At 36.1% G+C, this 16,480-nt stretch overlaps 1 protein-coding gene across 1 annotated transcript in view; it reads right to left on the bottom strand.

Moving 5' to 3' along the window:
- cfap20dc (CFAP20 domain containing) overlaps positions 1 to 16,480 on the bottom strand; it is a 26,933-nt gene extending 10,453 nt beyond the window's left edge. Inside the window, exons 1-11 of the mRNA XM_051898221.1 lie at positions 16,125 to 16,480; positions 15,929 to 16,018; positions 15,042 to 15,135; positions 14,433 to 14,505; positions 14,015 to 14,129; positions 13,725 to 13,878; positions 11,691 to 11,834; positions 9,877 to 10,056; positions 9,604 to 9,717; positions 8,817 to 8,948; positions 1,771 to 2,084 (exon numbers count right to left, since the gene is read on the bottom strand). Of these exons, the coding sequence (XP_051754181.1) occupies positions 1,771 to 2,084; positions 8,817 to 8,948; positions 9,604 to 9,717; positions 9,877 to 10,056; positions 11,691 to 11,834; positions 13,725 to 13,878; positions 14,015 to 14,129; positions 14,433 to 14,505; positions 15,042 to 15,135; positions 15,929 to 16,018; positions 16,125 to 16,145 (1,431 nt within the window). The 5' untranslated portion in view covers positions 16,146 to 16,480. The remainder of the gene's footprint in view (positions 1 to 1,770; positions 2,085 to 8,816; positions 8,949 to 9,603; positions 9,718 to 9,876; positions 10,057 to 11,690; positions 11,835 to 13,724; positions 13,879 to 14,014; positions 14,130 to 14,432; positions 14,506 to 15,041; positions 15,136 to 15,928; positions 16,019 to 16,124) is intronic.

The following is a 16,480-nucleotide window of genomic DNA, read 5'->3' as shown; positions in this document are numbered from 1 at the left end:
GCCAGCCGAGCCATCAGATCAGCCAGAGTTTTTGTCTTCTTTCTTTCCATCTTCATATCCCCTGGAGGGACCGGTTTTAATATTTCAGCAATTTTCTTTTTTTGGATTAAAAATAAAAAAAAGTGTCATCTCCTCACGCTGTGAGAAGTGCTGACATTCGGTAAACACACATCAGTCTGGTGCGGCCCTATATCTATTTGCAATGAATTTATTTAAGCTGGGCAGGTTATCTAAGAAAGTGAATGTTCTCAGGGTGTTTAGTGGTTATTAAGCTCTGTTGCAGATGAATTTCAATATGTTACCGCTTCATCTATCATCTTATGACAACTCTGTGGCATTAATGGAAGTCATTAGGCGAATATAATCACCTCTGCTTCCAGTGGAAATGATTTAGTATCACACAGGTGCAAGTTATAGAGGTATAACATAAACATAATGTTCAGAATATTCAAACAAGTCATTATTTGTTTTTTCAACTCCCATTAGAAACAAGAAGACAAATGCAGATTTTGGCTTTTTGCAGATGAAAAACCAAAAAAATAAAAAATCAGACGATAAGGAAATGTATCAAGGGTGGGGACAGAAGGGGAAATAAACAACAAATAAATCTGTCAGCAGTATCAATCAAAAATCTCTAATTAAGTGCAGCAGAACATATGTATGCCAAAGATGAGAATGATTTCCCAAGAGGAGACGAAACAGACTGCAAATAAATGAATGATGTTCCTCTCAATAGACGCAAAACCTAGGAGCACCTTGTCAGAAATGAACTGAACTGAAGAAAACTGATGGTTTTCTTCATGGACTTAACCGAGTGGCAGGGACCCTGGGGGGAACAATCAAGTTGTGTGTGTATCATTAACAGATGACTCCACTAGATTCTACGTCCTTGAGATTATCTTGGAAAGAAAACAATGCTGGCAACATGTGTTAAGGAGTTGGGGAATTGTTTCTGATGTTGTGGTCTACACACTACATGCATCTGTAGCATTAAAAGAAGAGTTGATTATTTCTTCAGGTGTCTCAGAAAAAGTGTACAGGATTGACAAAATTAAAATGATCTTATATACACACTTAAAAAGTATTTTCATTGTAAGGACATTTTCAAATATCTTCTTTTATGTTCCATAGAAGAACAAAATGCATGCAGGTGTGGAACAACATGAGGGTGAGTAACAATAACAGAATTTAATTTAATTTAATGTAATTTATTTTATTTTATGCAAATACTACTCAGGATCCTCCATTAATACTAAATCAAATAATAATGTATTGAATTAAAATTTATAATTGGGACTTACTATATGTCCAAGGTGTTTTTCTGCCAATTGCCTGTAACGCTTGTCTGTCTGTCTATCTATTTAATAATAAATTAAATGACTGCTAAAAATCTCACCTTATATTCCTCATGAAATGGTAATACCATCTGACCAAATCCGACAGAAACTATTTATTTTTTCTTAGTGATTTCATATGCAGAATATTCTAAAGTAGGACAAGACCAAGAGCTTACTTTATTTTTATACTTATTTTGTACACAATTTATCACAATTTAGCTCTAATTATCTGTTGTGCAGCTCTGCTAGCCGCTTGATAAACCAATAGAGTAAATGCTCAAATTACTTTAGCAACTTTCTGAATGTCATGAAACCTGTTAATTGTATGTCAGAAGCAAGTCTCAAGTCCTGTTAAATCAATTAATTTCCAAGCCATAAATGTATTGTTGTCTCTGCATTTTAAATTATGTGTATGTTGTCTATGTGTCCATACCTCTTCACTCTCACTACAGACAAAATCATCCTCCAGACGTGCATCTTTGCGCTCTCCTTCTGTTACCAGCTTGTGACCTTTAAGGCCAAAGGTCAAATCCTCAACTAGGTTGCTGCTAGCCTGATTCCGTCTGGCTGAGTGAGGGCATGAGGAGAAAGTGAAGACTTCTTCTTCGTTTTCCTCATCGCAGAGAGAGAGCTCGGTTTCTGTGTCACAAAGGTCAGCATCATCTGTAGTCAGCACACGCTCTGGAGGTGAAGCAGCACATGGAGGTTTGAAGGCTGACCCAGATGTATCTGCACTAGAAGCACAGTCTGCAGAAATATGACAGGAAGATTTACAGGTAACATCACCATTTGTTGCAATTTTATACGTGCTGTACTTTGTATATATTGGTATTTTGTCTTGTTCTGACATTCTGTCTTGCTTTATTTGACTGATTTACAGGTCCTTAGGCCATGTGTACAAATGTATGAATGCCTGTTCAAGTGACAACTTTACAAAGAAGTTTGTTAGGTTGATAAAACAATATATATATTGTTTGACACAGATGTCAAACCAAGGATAATGCACTGAAATTCATATATTTGTGTGACTTAAGCATCCAAAATTGTCCCAATACGTTTTGGACAACTGCATACACTACCTTTCAAAACTTTCAAAATGTATTAGAAGTGACAGAAAAGTCATCATAAAAACATCAAAGAAATGCTGTTCTTTACAACTTGATACTCGTCAAAGAATCCTAAAAAAGTTTCACGGTTTCCACAAATTTTAAACAGCACAACTGTTTTCAACATTGATAATGAGAAACAGGGGTTGACATTAAAGGGGACCTATAATGCCCCTTTTACAAGATGTAATATAAGTCTCTGGTGTCTCCAGAATGTGTCTGTGAAATTTCAGCTCAAAATACCCACAGATCATTTATAATAGCTTGTCAAATTTGCCCCATTTGGATATGAGCAAAAAAATCAGTTTTTGTGTGTGTCCCTTTCAATACAAATGAGCTACTACTCCCAGCCCACTTTCCAGAAGAGGGCAGAGCTTTAACAGCTCTCGCTTCGGTTGCTCAACATCAACAATGCTGGAGAATCTCACACAGCCAAAATGACGATTGTCAGTAACGATGTTCTAACAGCAACATTACACACTAACTAAAGTTAAAAAAGTGAAATCATAATCAACCACGCCTTTAACACTAGCCAACCCACCAAATGCGGGTGGATTTCAGCAGTGGCGTGTAACACAGTCACTTCTACTGGACACTTTGGCAGGTTGAATTTTATATAAATTTTTCAATTGTAGTCTTTTAAAAATGCATCTGAAATAATAAACTAAGTGCAATGTAGTGTTGTCAAAAATATAGATTTTTCGATACATATCGATATTGAAATATCTGAAACGCTTCCAATACTAATTTTCTGCAGAATAGATACATGATATCAGCTGCACTTTTTCGCTCTAATCTCTCCAACAGCGAGTTACACACAAACACACCTCACCTCACTCACTCATTTCATTTGCTCCGGATGAATATTGTTGGTGTTACAGGGCCTGAATTTCGGCATGGGATTGCGCATATTGCTTATAATTTTACTCATTCCCGCAGATTTTGTGCTCACACCCAAAGTGTGTGCACATAAAGCCACCTCTCAGTACTAAATTGAGTTCTTTTTCGCTGCTTATTGGGCTTAAACAGTCAAATACAAACAAAATAATGTCAAAATGCTAGTCTTGGTGAGTATTCACGTAAACACAGTCAGTTATGTTTTAAGTGAACATAAACAGTTGAGAAAAAAAAGGCCTGTGTAATAGTATAATGGTTCCGTGACAGCATTAAAAATATGAGATAACATTAAAAATATCTATATGGCAGTTTTTCCCCATGATATCGATGTCAAAATTGTGGCTGGTAACTTTGGAAAACCACTAGCCAAAGTGGCTGGTGAGCAAAAAATGTCAAGCCCTGATAAGAAATGTTTCTTGAGCATTAAATCAGCATATTAGAATGATTTCTGAAGGATTAATGGCTGCTGAAGGAGAAATGGCTGCTGAAAATTCAGCTTTTTCATCACAAGAGCACAAGTCTTCTTTTAAAAATATTTATAAAAAATATTTACTGACCCCAAACTTTTGAAAAGGAGTGTATATATAATTTCTAGGGCTTTTTTTTTTACACTTTCTAATGCAATAACAGTAGAGAGGAAACAGAAAATCATTTGAGAAGAGAGATTTTGCTTGTTTATTATTTAAGTGCACCCTTTCTATAAAAAAGGCCAAATGAAAACATGGCCTGATGGTAGTAACATTGAGAAAACAATTACTACTTGTTCCTCTTTTTTCCTACTGACTTACTGTCTCTATAAAGATCAATAATGGAGATCTAATTACTAAACATAATGTTTCGCCTTTCATTTTTTATACCGGCACTCATGTTTCTCGCCTGCGTTCATTTTAATGAGCATATGCAAATAAGTGCAGAACCAGAAACCTTGAAGATTGAGATGAATTCTACTACGCTTGCCAACTGCGTGCGAGTAGGAATTTATAGGATACATCCAACCTCTTTCATTTGTGCTGAATTTGATAACTGCAGCATTATGCTTTAATTATGCCTTAAAATATACGTAAATGGGGGAGATGCATTAAAACAATATTTTAAAGATGTGGATGGCAGGAATTTACAGCGATCCTAAGAGAATAAAGAGAAAATAGCATTAACTTGCCAATGTGTGTGTGTTTAGGAATAGGGAAGTGGGGGGGGCTTTCCCACTGACACAAAAACAGCATCATTAGTAGATAGGGAGCAATGGTACAGTAAGATCATAATTCAGACAGGGCGATGTGCGCCTGTGGGGTCTGCATGCCCTCATACTAAAGAGAAGACACCCAGAGAGCAGGGAGCAAAAGACACCGCAGAGACCAAGTGATGAATTTGCCGAGTGAGTGTACAGAGCTTTGATCTACTTCAGCAAAATGCACAGCAGCAAAAAGTCTGACTAAACCGCTGTGAAGTTATGTGAACTGTGAACCTGAGCTGTACTTTCTTGTACCTAGAGACAAGGACAAAGAAAGGGCATTGGAAAGCCGAACAAATTGTTTTACGCTTGAAATTATCCCGTCTGATGACTATCATCATCCACCACAAATGCAAAGGTCATACTGATGACACTACATTTCTCATAATGTTGTGTGGACTATTAGATGTCATAATAATGCAATGTCATAATATCACAGCAAATAAATGTTTTTATTGCTCAGTGGTTGCTCTTTTGTAGCTCATAAGAATTGCTTGATTTTTCAAAAAACATATTAGGGTTTTTCACACTTGAATTAGTTAAACCTGGGTCATTCTAAACCTTGCGTAAACAGAATCCTGGGTTTTCTTGCATCACGTTTCAACCTTTTCATAATTTACCTGGCGTTAACAATTAATCTTTGGTATTCACAACCTGATGTTTCACACTGCACATTCCTAAACCCTGGGTTAACGTTCTTATTTGCATATTCGCGGTGTCAATGTCACTGATTGGATAAACGCAGCACGCGACCTATTTACATTGCATTGCGTGTCCTCGTATTGTAGACTGAACTATCGAGTTTATACTGAAGGGACATTTCGGACTATAAATGTAAGAATGAAATGGTCTCTTCTTCACTCATATTGTCATGTTTTCTGTCAGCGTTTGACATTTTTCCTCTTAAACACTAAACTGACTGTTTATATACAATGCGCAGTGTTTCCATGACTGTCCAAATCAGGCAAATATGAGTATGCAATTGGTTGTCTGTAAAACGTCTAGCTGTAACATTCTAACACCGCAGGCATCGTTTCACACTGTACAAGTTTGGCACCGCAATGCAGGGTTAACACCGCAAAAACGGGGAAAAAGTGGAGCTAAACCCTTTTCTAAATTACAAGTGTGAAACGTTCCTTTACCCAGGATGTTTAGAGCAGCGATAACACAGGGTTAAAGGGGTAGTTCACCCAAAAATGAAAATTATGTCATCATTCACTTGCCCTCAAGTTGTTCCAAACCTGTATAAATTTCTTTGCTCTGCAGTACACAAAGAAAGATATTTTAAAGGAAGTTTGTAACCAGGCCGCTTTGGGGCACCATTGACTTCCATAGTAGGAAAATATACTATGGAAGTCAATGGTGCCCCAGAATTAATCAGTTTCCCACATTCTTCAAAATATATTCCTTTGTGTTCAGCAGAACAAAAAAATGTATACAGGTTTAAAAAAAAAAACCTGAGGGTTAGTAAATGATGACAGAATTTAAATTTTTGGGTGAACTATCCCTTTAAGCGCAATGTGAAAAGCCCTATTATTTTTTCACATATTTTACATCTCTTCCCAGTCTGTCAGTAACACTCTGTTTAGTTCCTGTTTCTATGAAGCCCCTCCTTCCGAAAAGCACAGTGTTCTCTGATTGGTTGGCTGGACCATTGTGTTGTGTTTGGTCAACAACTTTGAGCATGTTCCTGGAAATGTCACACCCCTTATGATAACCGCGAGTTTCAACATACTACTAACTAACTCAACCAGGCCTCGTCCCAATTTTTTTTTTGCATATGCCTTTGGCAGAAATTATTTAAATGAGGAAAATTGTGATGTGTACATTTCCGCAAGAAAACGTAAGACTACAATAAAGGCTTTTCAGGGAGTTCAGAAACAGTGCTTACTGATATAGAGAATAATTCCCTGTGGAGCGGACTTTGTGCTTTGTAACATTACAGACGTTTTTCATTCTCAAAGAACAACATTACACACTAAAAAGGTTGACAATGTAAAGCATTAAAGCATAATAGGACCCTTTTAAGTGTCAACTTATTTCTCCTTATGAGATATAGAAACAAATGAGACAATTGTTGACATAGAGGTGTAAAATTAAAACTAAATATAAAATTAACTTAAAAAATGTTGTTCAAATAATCTGGTTTTGGGTGAATTTGATGGGAAATGTTTGCATTTATATTGAAATCCGACTTTTGATTGCATCTTGGCAAATCTAAGCACAGTTTGAGACACTATTAAGACACTTTTGAAGGTCTAGCAGAGACTTATGACTTATCACTAAGGTCTTTTTTTCAGCTAAAGCTGGATACTTCAGCCATTTCCATTTTTGTCTCCATTTATTTTCATTGCTGTCTAAGAGAAACAACTGAGATCTCATTTGTCATTTCCTCTCCAACGGGTTGTTTTGAGTGGCCTGTGTTTTGTTCTGTTTGTTTTGCTCACATGCATGGATCATAAAGATGTTGTCAGCTAAACAACTCATTACATATTAAGATGAAATACGAAAACGGCTACATAATGGCCATGTCAGATAAAGTGATGTAAAGGCTCTATTAAGCTCTTCACAGAGTATCATTTCATCTAATTAAAGCATGCACGCTCACAGAGCACCTCTCAAGAGTTGCCTTCGCTCTTGCCATTCCGAAGGGTTTTGCATATTTCGATTCCTGGCACGTTTTTGAACAGGCTTATATTGTAATCACTTTTTCTAATTGCCCACGGTGCAAGCTTGCCTGAACCCCAGAGACTTCTTTCTGACCTACACAGTGTACTTAATGTCCCATTACCACTAATGAACTCTCTTTCCTCTGCTAAAGGGAAGTTCGAGTTAGACCTAAGGATTGTTAACATGGAACAACTGCTCGTGTCCTCAGTGTTGGCATCAAGACGGCTTCCAGAATCGCTCATTTGGTATGTTTAGTTTGATAGGACTTTGGTACTCCAAGAAAAGAGCTGAACTCTGTTGTGAGAGATTAGGATGTGCGTACAAATCTAGATTCAGAAACATTTTGTAGTTGTATACATGTTTTATTTACATTTAGATTGATCAAAATTGTTCACAAACTATTCTATAATTAAAACCGTATTATTGTAAAACTACAATTATCTGTACATTAAAGCCAGGGTTTTTCATTAATACTTTTTGTTATACTGGTTGAAACTTTCTCTTCACATCCTGATAACAATTAATAATAGAAGTGGTCTCATGTGTTTTAGAGATGGCGTGGCTTTGGAGAGTGCTCTGAAGGGAGGGTGGGATCTTACGCTTTCAAAGCTAGCTTGCTATTGCTAGCCTCTCCGAAATTGCGTACCCTAGCTTTAAGAAAATGTTAATGATGCCTTCTTGTGCAAAAATCACAGTCACAATATTAGGGTGTTATGGGTGGTTGCCAGGGCATCACAATGTGGTATCTAGGGTTTTCTGGATGGTTGTTAGGGTGTTGCTAATTAGTTGCTATGGTTTTCTGGGTGGTTATTTGCTATGTGGATATTTATAGGCTCCTAGTCTATGGGATTTTCTTTCACCCATTTTATCACCCATCAGGTGAAAATCATTGATCATGATTTGATCATGAAAATTATAAATTTTCAAAAAACACATTATTTTTCTCATATTTTACATTGTTGCAGCACCTCTCTTCCCAGTCTGTCAGTAACACTCTGGGGTGCGTTTCCCGAAAGCATCGTTAGCCAACTACGGTCGTAAGTCCCATTTAACTCTATTGGTAACGACGGAACTTGCAACCATAGTTCGCTTTGGGAAACGCACCCTTGTTTATTTTCCTGTCTCTATGAAGCACCTCCTTCCGAAAAAGAAGGAGTGTTCTCTGACTGGTTGGCTGGACCATTGTGTTGTGATTGGTCAACAACTTTGAGCGTGTTCCGGAAATGTCACGCCCCTTACGATAATTGTGAGTTTCAACACACTACTAACTAACTCAACCAGGCCTCACCCCCCTTTTATTGAGTGTGCCTTGAGTGGGAATTATTTAAATGAGGAATATTGTGATGTGTACATTTCCGCAAGAAAACTTAAGACTACAATCGAGGCATTTCAGGGAGTTCAGAAACAGCGCTTACTGATATAGAGAATAACTGATCACTTAAACAATTAAATTAATAATTTAAAAAACAGAGCACCTCTCCTAAACAAACCACACAATTGAGGCATCATTTTATGTTATGAGTTACTTCAGATTAAGCATCCCCACTATAACATGTGAGAAACATAATTACTCACCTTGTAGAATTGGATCGGTTAATTTATCTTCGACTCTTAAGTCAGGGCCCAGAGTTTGAAGTGAGGATAATGCAATTTTTCCTTGAAGCTCAGGTCCCTCTGGGTTCAGGCTAATTTTGCCACCTTCTTTATCTTAGGGAGTACATATGAGACTAAAATAAAATCCAATGACTTTGTAGTAGCAGCAGACTTCAAAAGTCAACAAGGAATTAATTTCAAGAGAACTCTTAGCATGAATCTCTAGGGGCAAAATCATCTGTCTGATTAACATTTCTAAAAAACAAGTGCTGATTTTGATTGCCAAATGCAAAATATCAGTACTGAAAATGCTCTTTTAAACAACATTTTTAAAGTCCCCAAAAATGTATTTAATGTATATACAATATCAACATACTGAATGACATAACATATTACCAATTAAATATAACAATACTGTTCAAAAGTTTGGGGTCAGTATGATTTTTGTAAAGAAATTCATACTTTTATTCAGCAAGGACACATTAATGTGACATTAAATACATTTATAATGTTACAAAAATTTCTATATCAAATAAATGCTGTTGTTTTGAACTTTCTATTCATCAAAGGAATCCTGAAAAAATGTATCATGGTTTTCAAGATTGATAATAATAAGAAATGTTTCTTGAGAATTAAATCAGCTTATTAAAAATTATATCTGAAGGATCATGTGACACTGAAAACTGGAGTAATGATGCTGAAAATTCAGCTTAACATAACAACCCCAAACATTTGAATGGTGGTATATAATATACTTTAATAAAGTCACCTGTGTTTGATTTTTCTCTCCTTGCATTCTGGATTCGCTGTGGTCTCCTTGAGCCCATTCTCTCAACAGAAGGCCTTTCAAGTGGTGGTCGTGGCTGTACATTTTCAGCTCGGCCTATATTTGGAAACATAATACAGTACAAAATTATTGCTTTCCCCAGACTACATCAGCTCATGTATCAGTACTAAAATCTAATCTTTGAATTAAAATTTTCATTCACCTCAGTAGATACAAGACATTATGTGTCAAGAAAATAAAAGAATGTGTATTTGCCTGATGGTATGTTGAGGCTCAATTCAGACTTGGATCTTTCTTCTTTCCTGTTTGCAGATGTGCTGCTCTTCCTGGCGGTGAGCGGAGGAGGTCCGATGACTTTTGACCCAAAAGCAATATGGGAGGAGTCCCGGGGTGTAGGACCCCTTGTGATGGATGCCTTGGCGCCACCTGTCTCTTCTAGTAAAGAGACATGCACAAAACACTTACCAAATCCTAGCTGATATACTTAACCTTATAGCCTAGGCAAATTTCTAAGGCTTCTAAAGTGTATCATTGTATTGCATTACATTACATGTTTTGCTCCCAAAATAAAAACTATACAGCTATGATCATAAATCTAAGCAATTAAATATCATCTTACTAAGACATATTATTGAGAGATACAGAATGACAACTGATATTAATATGCATTTTATGTTAAGTAGTCTTCTATACTGTTATAAATCTCACTGATTTACATTTACTTTACTTATTTACATTGATTTACAGAATTTCATTTGACTTTTTGGCCATATAAATATCAATAACTGCACCAAATTTAATATTAAATTACATATACAATTGAGGGTTTTTTTTTTTTTTTTTTGTCCTCCTGGAGTATGTGCTCCATATTCTCACTTTATCATATTATGTGGGCCATAAAAGCCTGATGTAAATATAATATTTTGTCTAAAGGTTCAATAAACTTTTCCATTTCCAAAAATGAGATTTTTCTGACTATTACCCCATATGTCAGGCTTTACCCCTTATATGTTTTCTAGAAATCCATAAAACCATAAAACCATAATAAAATAAAAGACATGTCTATGGTTCTTGTTTATGTAAAGTTCTTGCATAACTTTTAATAAATCAGGCAAAATTTCTATTCAAAAGTGGATTGTTTCAACCCAGATTAACCCCTGAGTATTCTAACATCTGCTATTCAAGCAAAGTGACGTTTGTAATAGTTTGTAAATAAATGTAATATTGTTTGTATTTAGACTAACAATATCACAACATTTTCTATGACAATACGTTTGCTTTCATATTCATAATCCTTGTAATTGTGAGGCCCTTGCCATCTGTTGGTTTGGAATTGGCATATTTTCAATTGTTATTTAGTGCAATGCTGCAAGAAAAAGCAGTGTTAAGGTCATGGCAACCTGGCAACAAAACACAAAATACTGCCATTTGTCATTTCAGCATAACAGCCAGCTCAGGATCCAAAGCTGTAAGCTACGACTACACGGTTTCATACACAAGGCCCACAATGTTTTGATACGTTGTTGCTAGGTGATGAAACAGGGAAAAAATGATTAATGTAGAACGAGAGACTGCGGTCTTTTGTTGCAATATGGTTATATGTAGAAACATTTTATAAGATCTCATTACAGTACAACACCTCTTGTGAGAGATTGACCTTTTGTTATATTAATGTCTTGCTAGGGCATTATTTGAGTCTTTTTCTAGAATCTAAGGGTGAGATGACAGCAGTCTGGCACTGTGATGTGAGGCTAACAGATGTCTGGATAAATAAAAACCGTAAGAACAGCTATGAAGGTCTCACTGGGCTGGCAGCCTGGACAGGTATGTGACTAAAGAGAGATGATTAGAGCTCTCTTGGCAAGAGGTGTCTCTTGTCAGCAAACTAACAGACAGCAAATAGCAGGAGAGTTCTGCAGAGGGGACTGACCTTCTGTTTAGCAAAGAACAGGAGAAAAGCACAAAACTTTATGACTCAGTTGAGTTAAACACTCAAAAAAGAAATGCATAGAAACTAAGCAAAGAAAGGAATTACACTGAAGGATGAAGTATTTGCGTGTGGAACTGACCAGTATCTGAATTCGCAGGTCCTCCCTTTAAATCAATCTGTCCCAGCGTCTTCATATTCACCAGCTGGACAACATGCTGAACTTCACTAGGAAACTGGCAGTTCCTGGGAATCTCTTCTTTTGGACCATTTCTTATTTCTAAACCTTGAGTATAATGCAAAAAGTAGAATGCTTTTAGGCAATGAGAAAGCAATGTTGCAAAGATGCTGCTTAAGTAAAGAAACAGATCTAGGCAAAAATGTCAAAAATTAAGGCTAAGCATTTGGCACTTTCCATGAATTGTTTATGGGTCAGTGAAAAGAGGTGCTTAACTTTCAGACCTTCAACCAAGGTCAAAAAATATATTATTTAAGGTTTTTTATTTTCTGTGATGTTTGCAGTTTTTGCAACTCTGTTGTCAGTGATTTTTGTGAATATGAATACAGTTTAACTGTTTTTTGTTTGTTTGTTTTGGTGTGAAAACTAAATATGAATGAATATTGTAACATTATTAACATTGATTGTATAATTAATATTAAATATTAATATAACAAAAAATGTATATATATATATATATATATAATGTATTTATTTATAGCCTACATGAAGCCATTATTCACTAGTAACTAACTAGTTTGGGATTAGTTTGCCTTTTTTTTAATGCTAAACATATTTCTCATAAATTCAAGAAAAATGTTTGTCATACTTTTTGTCACAAATATGATATTTTTCCTCACTATAACTACAGATTTGAATGGCTGCGCTTGACAAATGCAGTCAATAATACAATCTTTGAGAAAATGGAATAAGATTTTTTTTTTTTTTTTTTGCCATGCTGCAGAAACTGATTTTATTTCAGTTTCTGGAGGCACAATTTTATGGATTTTTTTTTTAACAGGTATCAGGTTTGCAATCAAAATGTGGGACACAGCTAAAAATGACATTTAACATTAGATTTTGTGTCTTTGATGCTCTAATTAAAGTAATGGGACACCAATGTATATCCTATTCATGGAAAGTGCCACTTGCACAACATATTTTAAAGGGGACCTATTATGCCCTTTTTAGTGTCTTGATTTTATTTTTCGGGTCTACTAGAATAGGTTTTCATAATGTAAAATATGTTTCACATATTTTACAGTATTGCAGCACCTCTCTTCCCAGTCTGTCAGTAACACTCTGTTTAGGTCTGTCAGGACCACTATTGTCAAAGATGATTGACAATTAGCATAGGACTTGGATCGGAGGTATATGGTTCTGTTTTTGGGCAGCAACTCTCCGCCCACCCGTGCAGCCTAGCATGGATAAGAGTGCAGCGATAAGCCCCTTAGGATAAATATAACAGAACCAACGTAAATGTATTATACCATTAATGTTCTTAATGACAATAATTTAATGTAACACATAAATAAAGATAATTGAGTCTGATTAGCTCCTGAGCAATGTGATAAAGCTGCTAATAACACTAAATTGACAATATATAGGGATGTTGGGATAGGCGTCGTATTTCTATAGGTAGACGTGGATCAGCTGAGAGTCAGCTGATGCGAGCTTGACTGACGTGACCTACCAGAACTGACGCTATGCTTGATTTCCTGTCTCTATGAAGCCCCTCCTTCCAAAAAGCGTAATGTGCTCTGATTGGTCAGCTGAACCTGTGTGTTGTGATTGGTCAACCACTTCAAGTGTGTTTTGGAAATGTCATGCCCTTTACCATAAATTTGAGTTTCAACACACTACTAACGCAACTCAAACTGGGCCTCAGCACTTTTTTGCGAATACCTTGGGCGGGAATTATTTAAATGAAGAATATTGTGACGTGTACGTTTCCGGAAGAAAACTCAAGGCTACAACTGAGGTGTTTTCAGTGCTTACTTATGTTAAGAATAGCTCCCTTTGGAGTGGACTGTGCTTTGCAGACCTTTTTCATGCTCAAACAGCAACACTTCACACTAAAAATGTTGAAAATGTAAAAAAGCGTAATAGGACCCCTTTAAAAAGCAGGCTACAAAATGGTATACATCAAGTAAAGTGCAGAATGCATTTTTCCCTAACCTCCATCCATGCAGTCTGCTGGTTCATTCTTCATTGTGAAGATGCGGCGAAGCTTACAGCAGGCAGAGATGATGATGCCATCCAGAGACAGGAAGCGCTTCCCTCTGAATATCTCAGTGGTGAGGGAGTCCAGATCGATACACAGATTACACCACTGCACACAGACAGTAGTACCTTATCATACTAGCTCGAGAACATTTATCAGGTCATTTTTGTGGTCTGTGATCTGACTACTCATTTGCAGACAGTCGTGAAGAATGCAGCAGTGCATAATGTTGTTCAGGACTTACAGTATTGCGTATGAGGGACATTAGAGGTATTCTCGCATGTAACGGGGTTGCTGAGAGCTCTTTATGAACGGTCGACAAGTAGAGTCTCCTCTTTAGGTGCTCTTCATCAGTCACTCTAGAAGACAGCATTGAAATGTTAACTAAATAGCTTGCTCTGTGAAGCAGATGGAAAGATCTTTAATCATTTTCTCGTGTGTTTGAACAAGTGTGTAGGAGTGGTATCTGCATGCGTGAAAGTGTGAATTAATTCACTCTCCATAGTAATAAACCCTCTACGCTTTCTCTGAATTTCAATTATATATCATATCAGTGCAACAACAAGATTGTTTTCAGTAGCTTGAAGATAGATGTTGGATGAATCTGTTAACAATGACACTAAATTTTAAATGAATTTTAAAAAAGAAACACTTGCACTTACAGAAACTCGGTGGAAAAGTCTTTTCCCAAAGGAATGTTGACTTGTAGAATCAGAAACTTCTGAATCAGACCAACTATAGGAACAAGAAACATGAGATTTTAAGATATGAAAGATATACGCACAAAGAGACACATATAATTGGTGGTTCAACAAGATAATCAATCCTATATAACAATACTGTAACACTTGGCTTTATTAAACTGATCTTTCCGTGGCAAAGAGAAAGCAATGTTGCAAAGAAGCTTATGTGAAGAAACAGATCAAGGCTAAAATGTCCAAAAAAAAAAGTGTCAGTGAAAGAAGGTGCTTAAGTTTCAGACTTTCAACCAAGGTCAAACAATATTATTTAAGTGTTTGTATTTTCAGCAAGAATTGCCGTTTTTGCAACTCTTTTGTCTGTTTTTTTTATTTTTTATGAATGTTTGAATACAGTTTAACTCTGATTAATCTGGCTTTGTAGACATAAAAAAACGCCTTACTATAATAGAATACTAAAGTAATGTTTAAAATTAATCTAAGCCCTAAAGCTAGCCATTCGTTAGCTATAAATGTAAAATGTGAAATATAAGTGCACTGACTCTGATTTATTCAGATTTTAATAGCACTTACGTGCCACCTTGCTATCCTTAGGTAACTGCATCTTGTGTGTTTGACTGCTGCCTTCGAGACTGTATACAAAGCCCTTCACTTCTTTATCAAACACCTGTTAAAAAAAGAGAAGATAAAATCAATAATCAGACAAATATTTCAAATAATCCTCCTCGGTAGTATTTCTGTTAGTATGTACCCACAATATCTCAGTATATATAACATTAAAGCAATGCATGGACTAATACTGTTGTGTTAAAGTTACAAGCGATTTGTGCTGGATTCTCTAGTGGTATGGTATTGGTTTAGGTCTTCTTTTTGCTGCTACTTGTGGTATGTTTCAGTTAGATGAGAATGTAAAATAATAACCATCATCCAATTCAGGAGACCCATCATTCCAATTCAAGAGATTATTTACAGGGCAGATTCTGCAATGCAAGCTGTGTCTCTATGAATGTGTCCCTTTTTTACTCCAGTGAATACTGTTTTTCTAAGGTTTTTTTTTTTTTTGTTATTATTCCAAGGTTTTTCTTTTCTTTTTATGTTTATTTTTTGAAGGCCAATTTCTTTATAGGGACATGCCTTAGAGAGTAAAAAAGCAATAGAACATTTTGACCATTATTGCCCAGGGAAAAAAAAGATACAGTTCTTTGAACTCATGCTGACTTTGTGACAACATGCCCCTATTACTATATGAAATAAGTTGCAAAATGGGAGGCCTTCATTAAATTGGCTATTATATGCTTATAAGTTAAATTTAGAGTAAAACTATTATGAAACACAGCAAAACATGATGATGCTGAAATTTATATTGAAACATATATTGTATATATTTTCCATGACCAGTTAAAAACCCCAATTTCCCTTTTTCATTATGGCAAAATCTGTCATTACTGAAACATACATACTTTAGTTATTGAAGGTTTCCTGCCATATAGTTTCCATTTTGCCACAGGATCTTTTCCTTGTGCACTGAAGATGTCAACCGTGAGACCACCCTACACCCACCCAAACACACACACACACACAATGAAAAGTCTGCAGAATACAGTACAACGTACAGCACAGAATTACAGTTCCGTGTTCAGTGCTCACTCACAGTACCTGATAATCGTTCCTGAACATGCTTCTAAATGATTCAAAGATTGAAATGTGAAGGTTGCTTTATTCTGTCGTCTTCGAGAAAAAAAAAAAGATTCATAACCACTGCAGCACAATGACGGTTATATATCAGCTAATAACCTGTAGCAGTCGCCTTCATAATGGTTACTCAGACTATCGCAAAACATATTTTAACCACATTCACCCAGGAGAACGAAAAACAGTGTTAAAAATTCTCGGTTCGTTTAGTCGTTTAGCCTATTCGTTGTTAAAGCGCTTTATTAATTAAAACACCTACGTTGGTTAGCTGATTAGCTAATACACGCGCAAGAGCAGCTGCAGGTCGTTTCTATGGCAAC

The sequence above is a fragment of the Ctenopharyngodon idella genome, chromosome 6, assembly GCF_019924925.1.
Source record: "Ctenopharyngodon idella isolate HZGC_01 chromosome 6, HZGC01, whole genome shotgun sequence".
Lineage (NCBI taxonomy): Eukaryota > Metazoa > Chordata > Actinopteri > Cypriniformes > Xenocyprididae > Ctenopharyngodon > Ctenopharyngodon idella.
The sequence above is the reverse complement of the archived record's forward strand: the minus strand, read 5'-3'. Positions and strand labels throughout refer to the sequence as shown.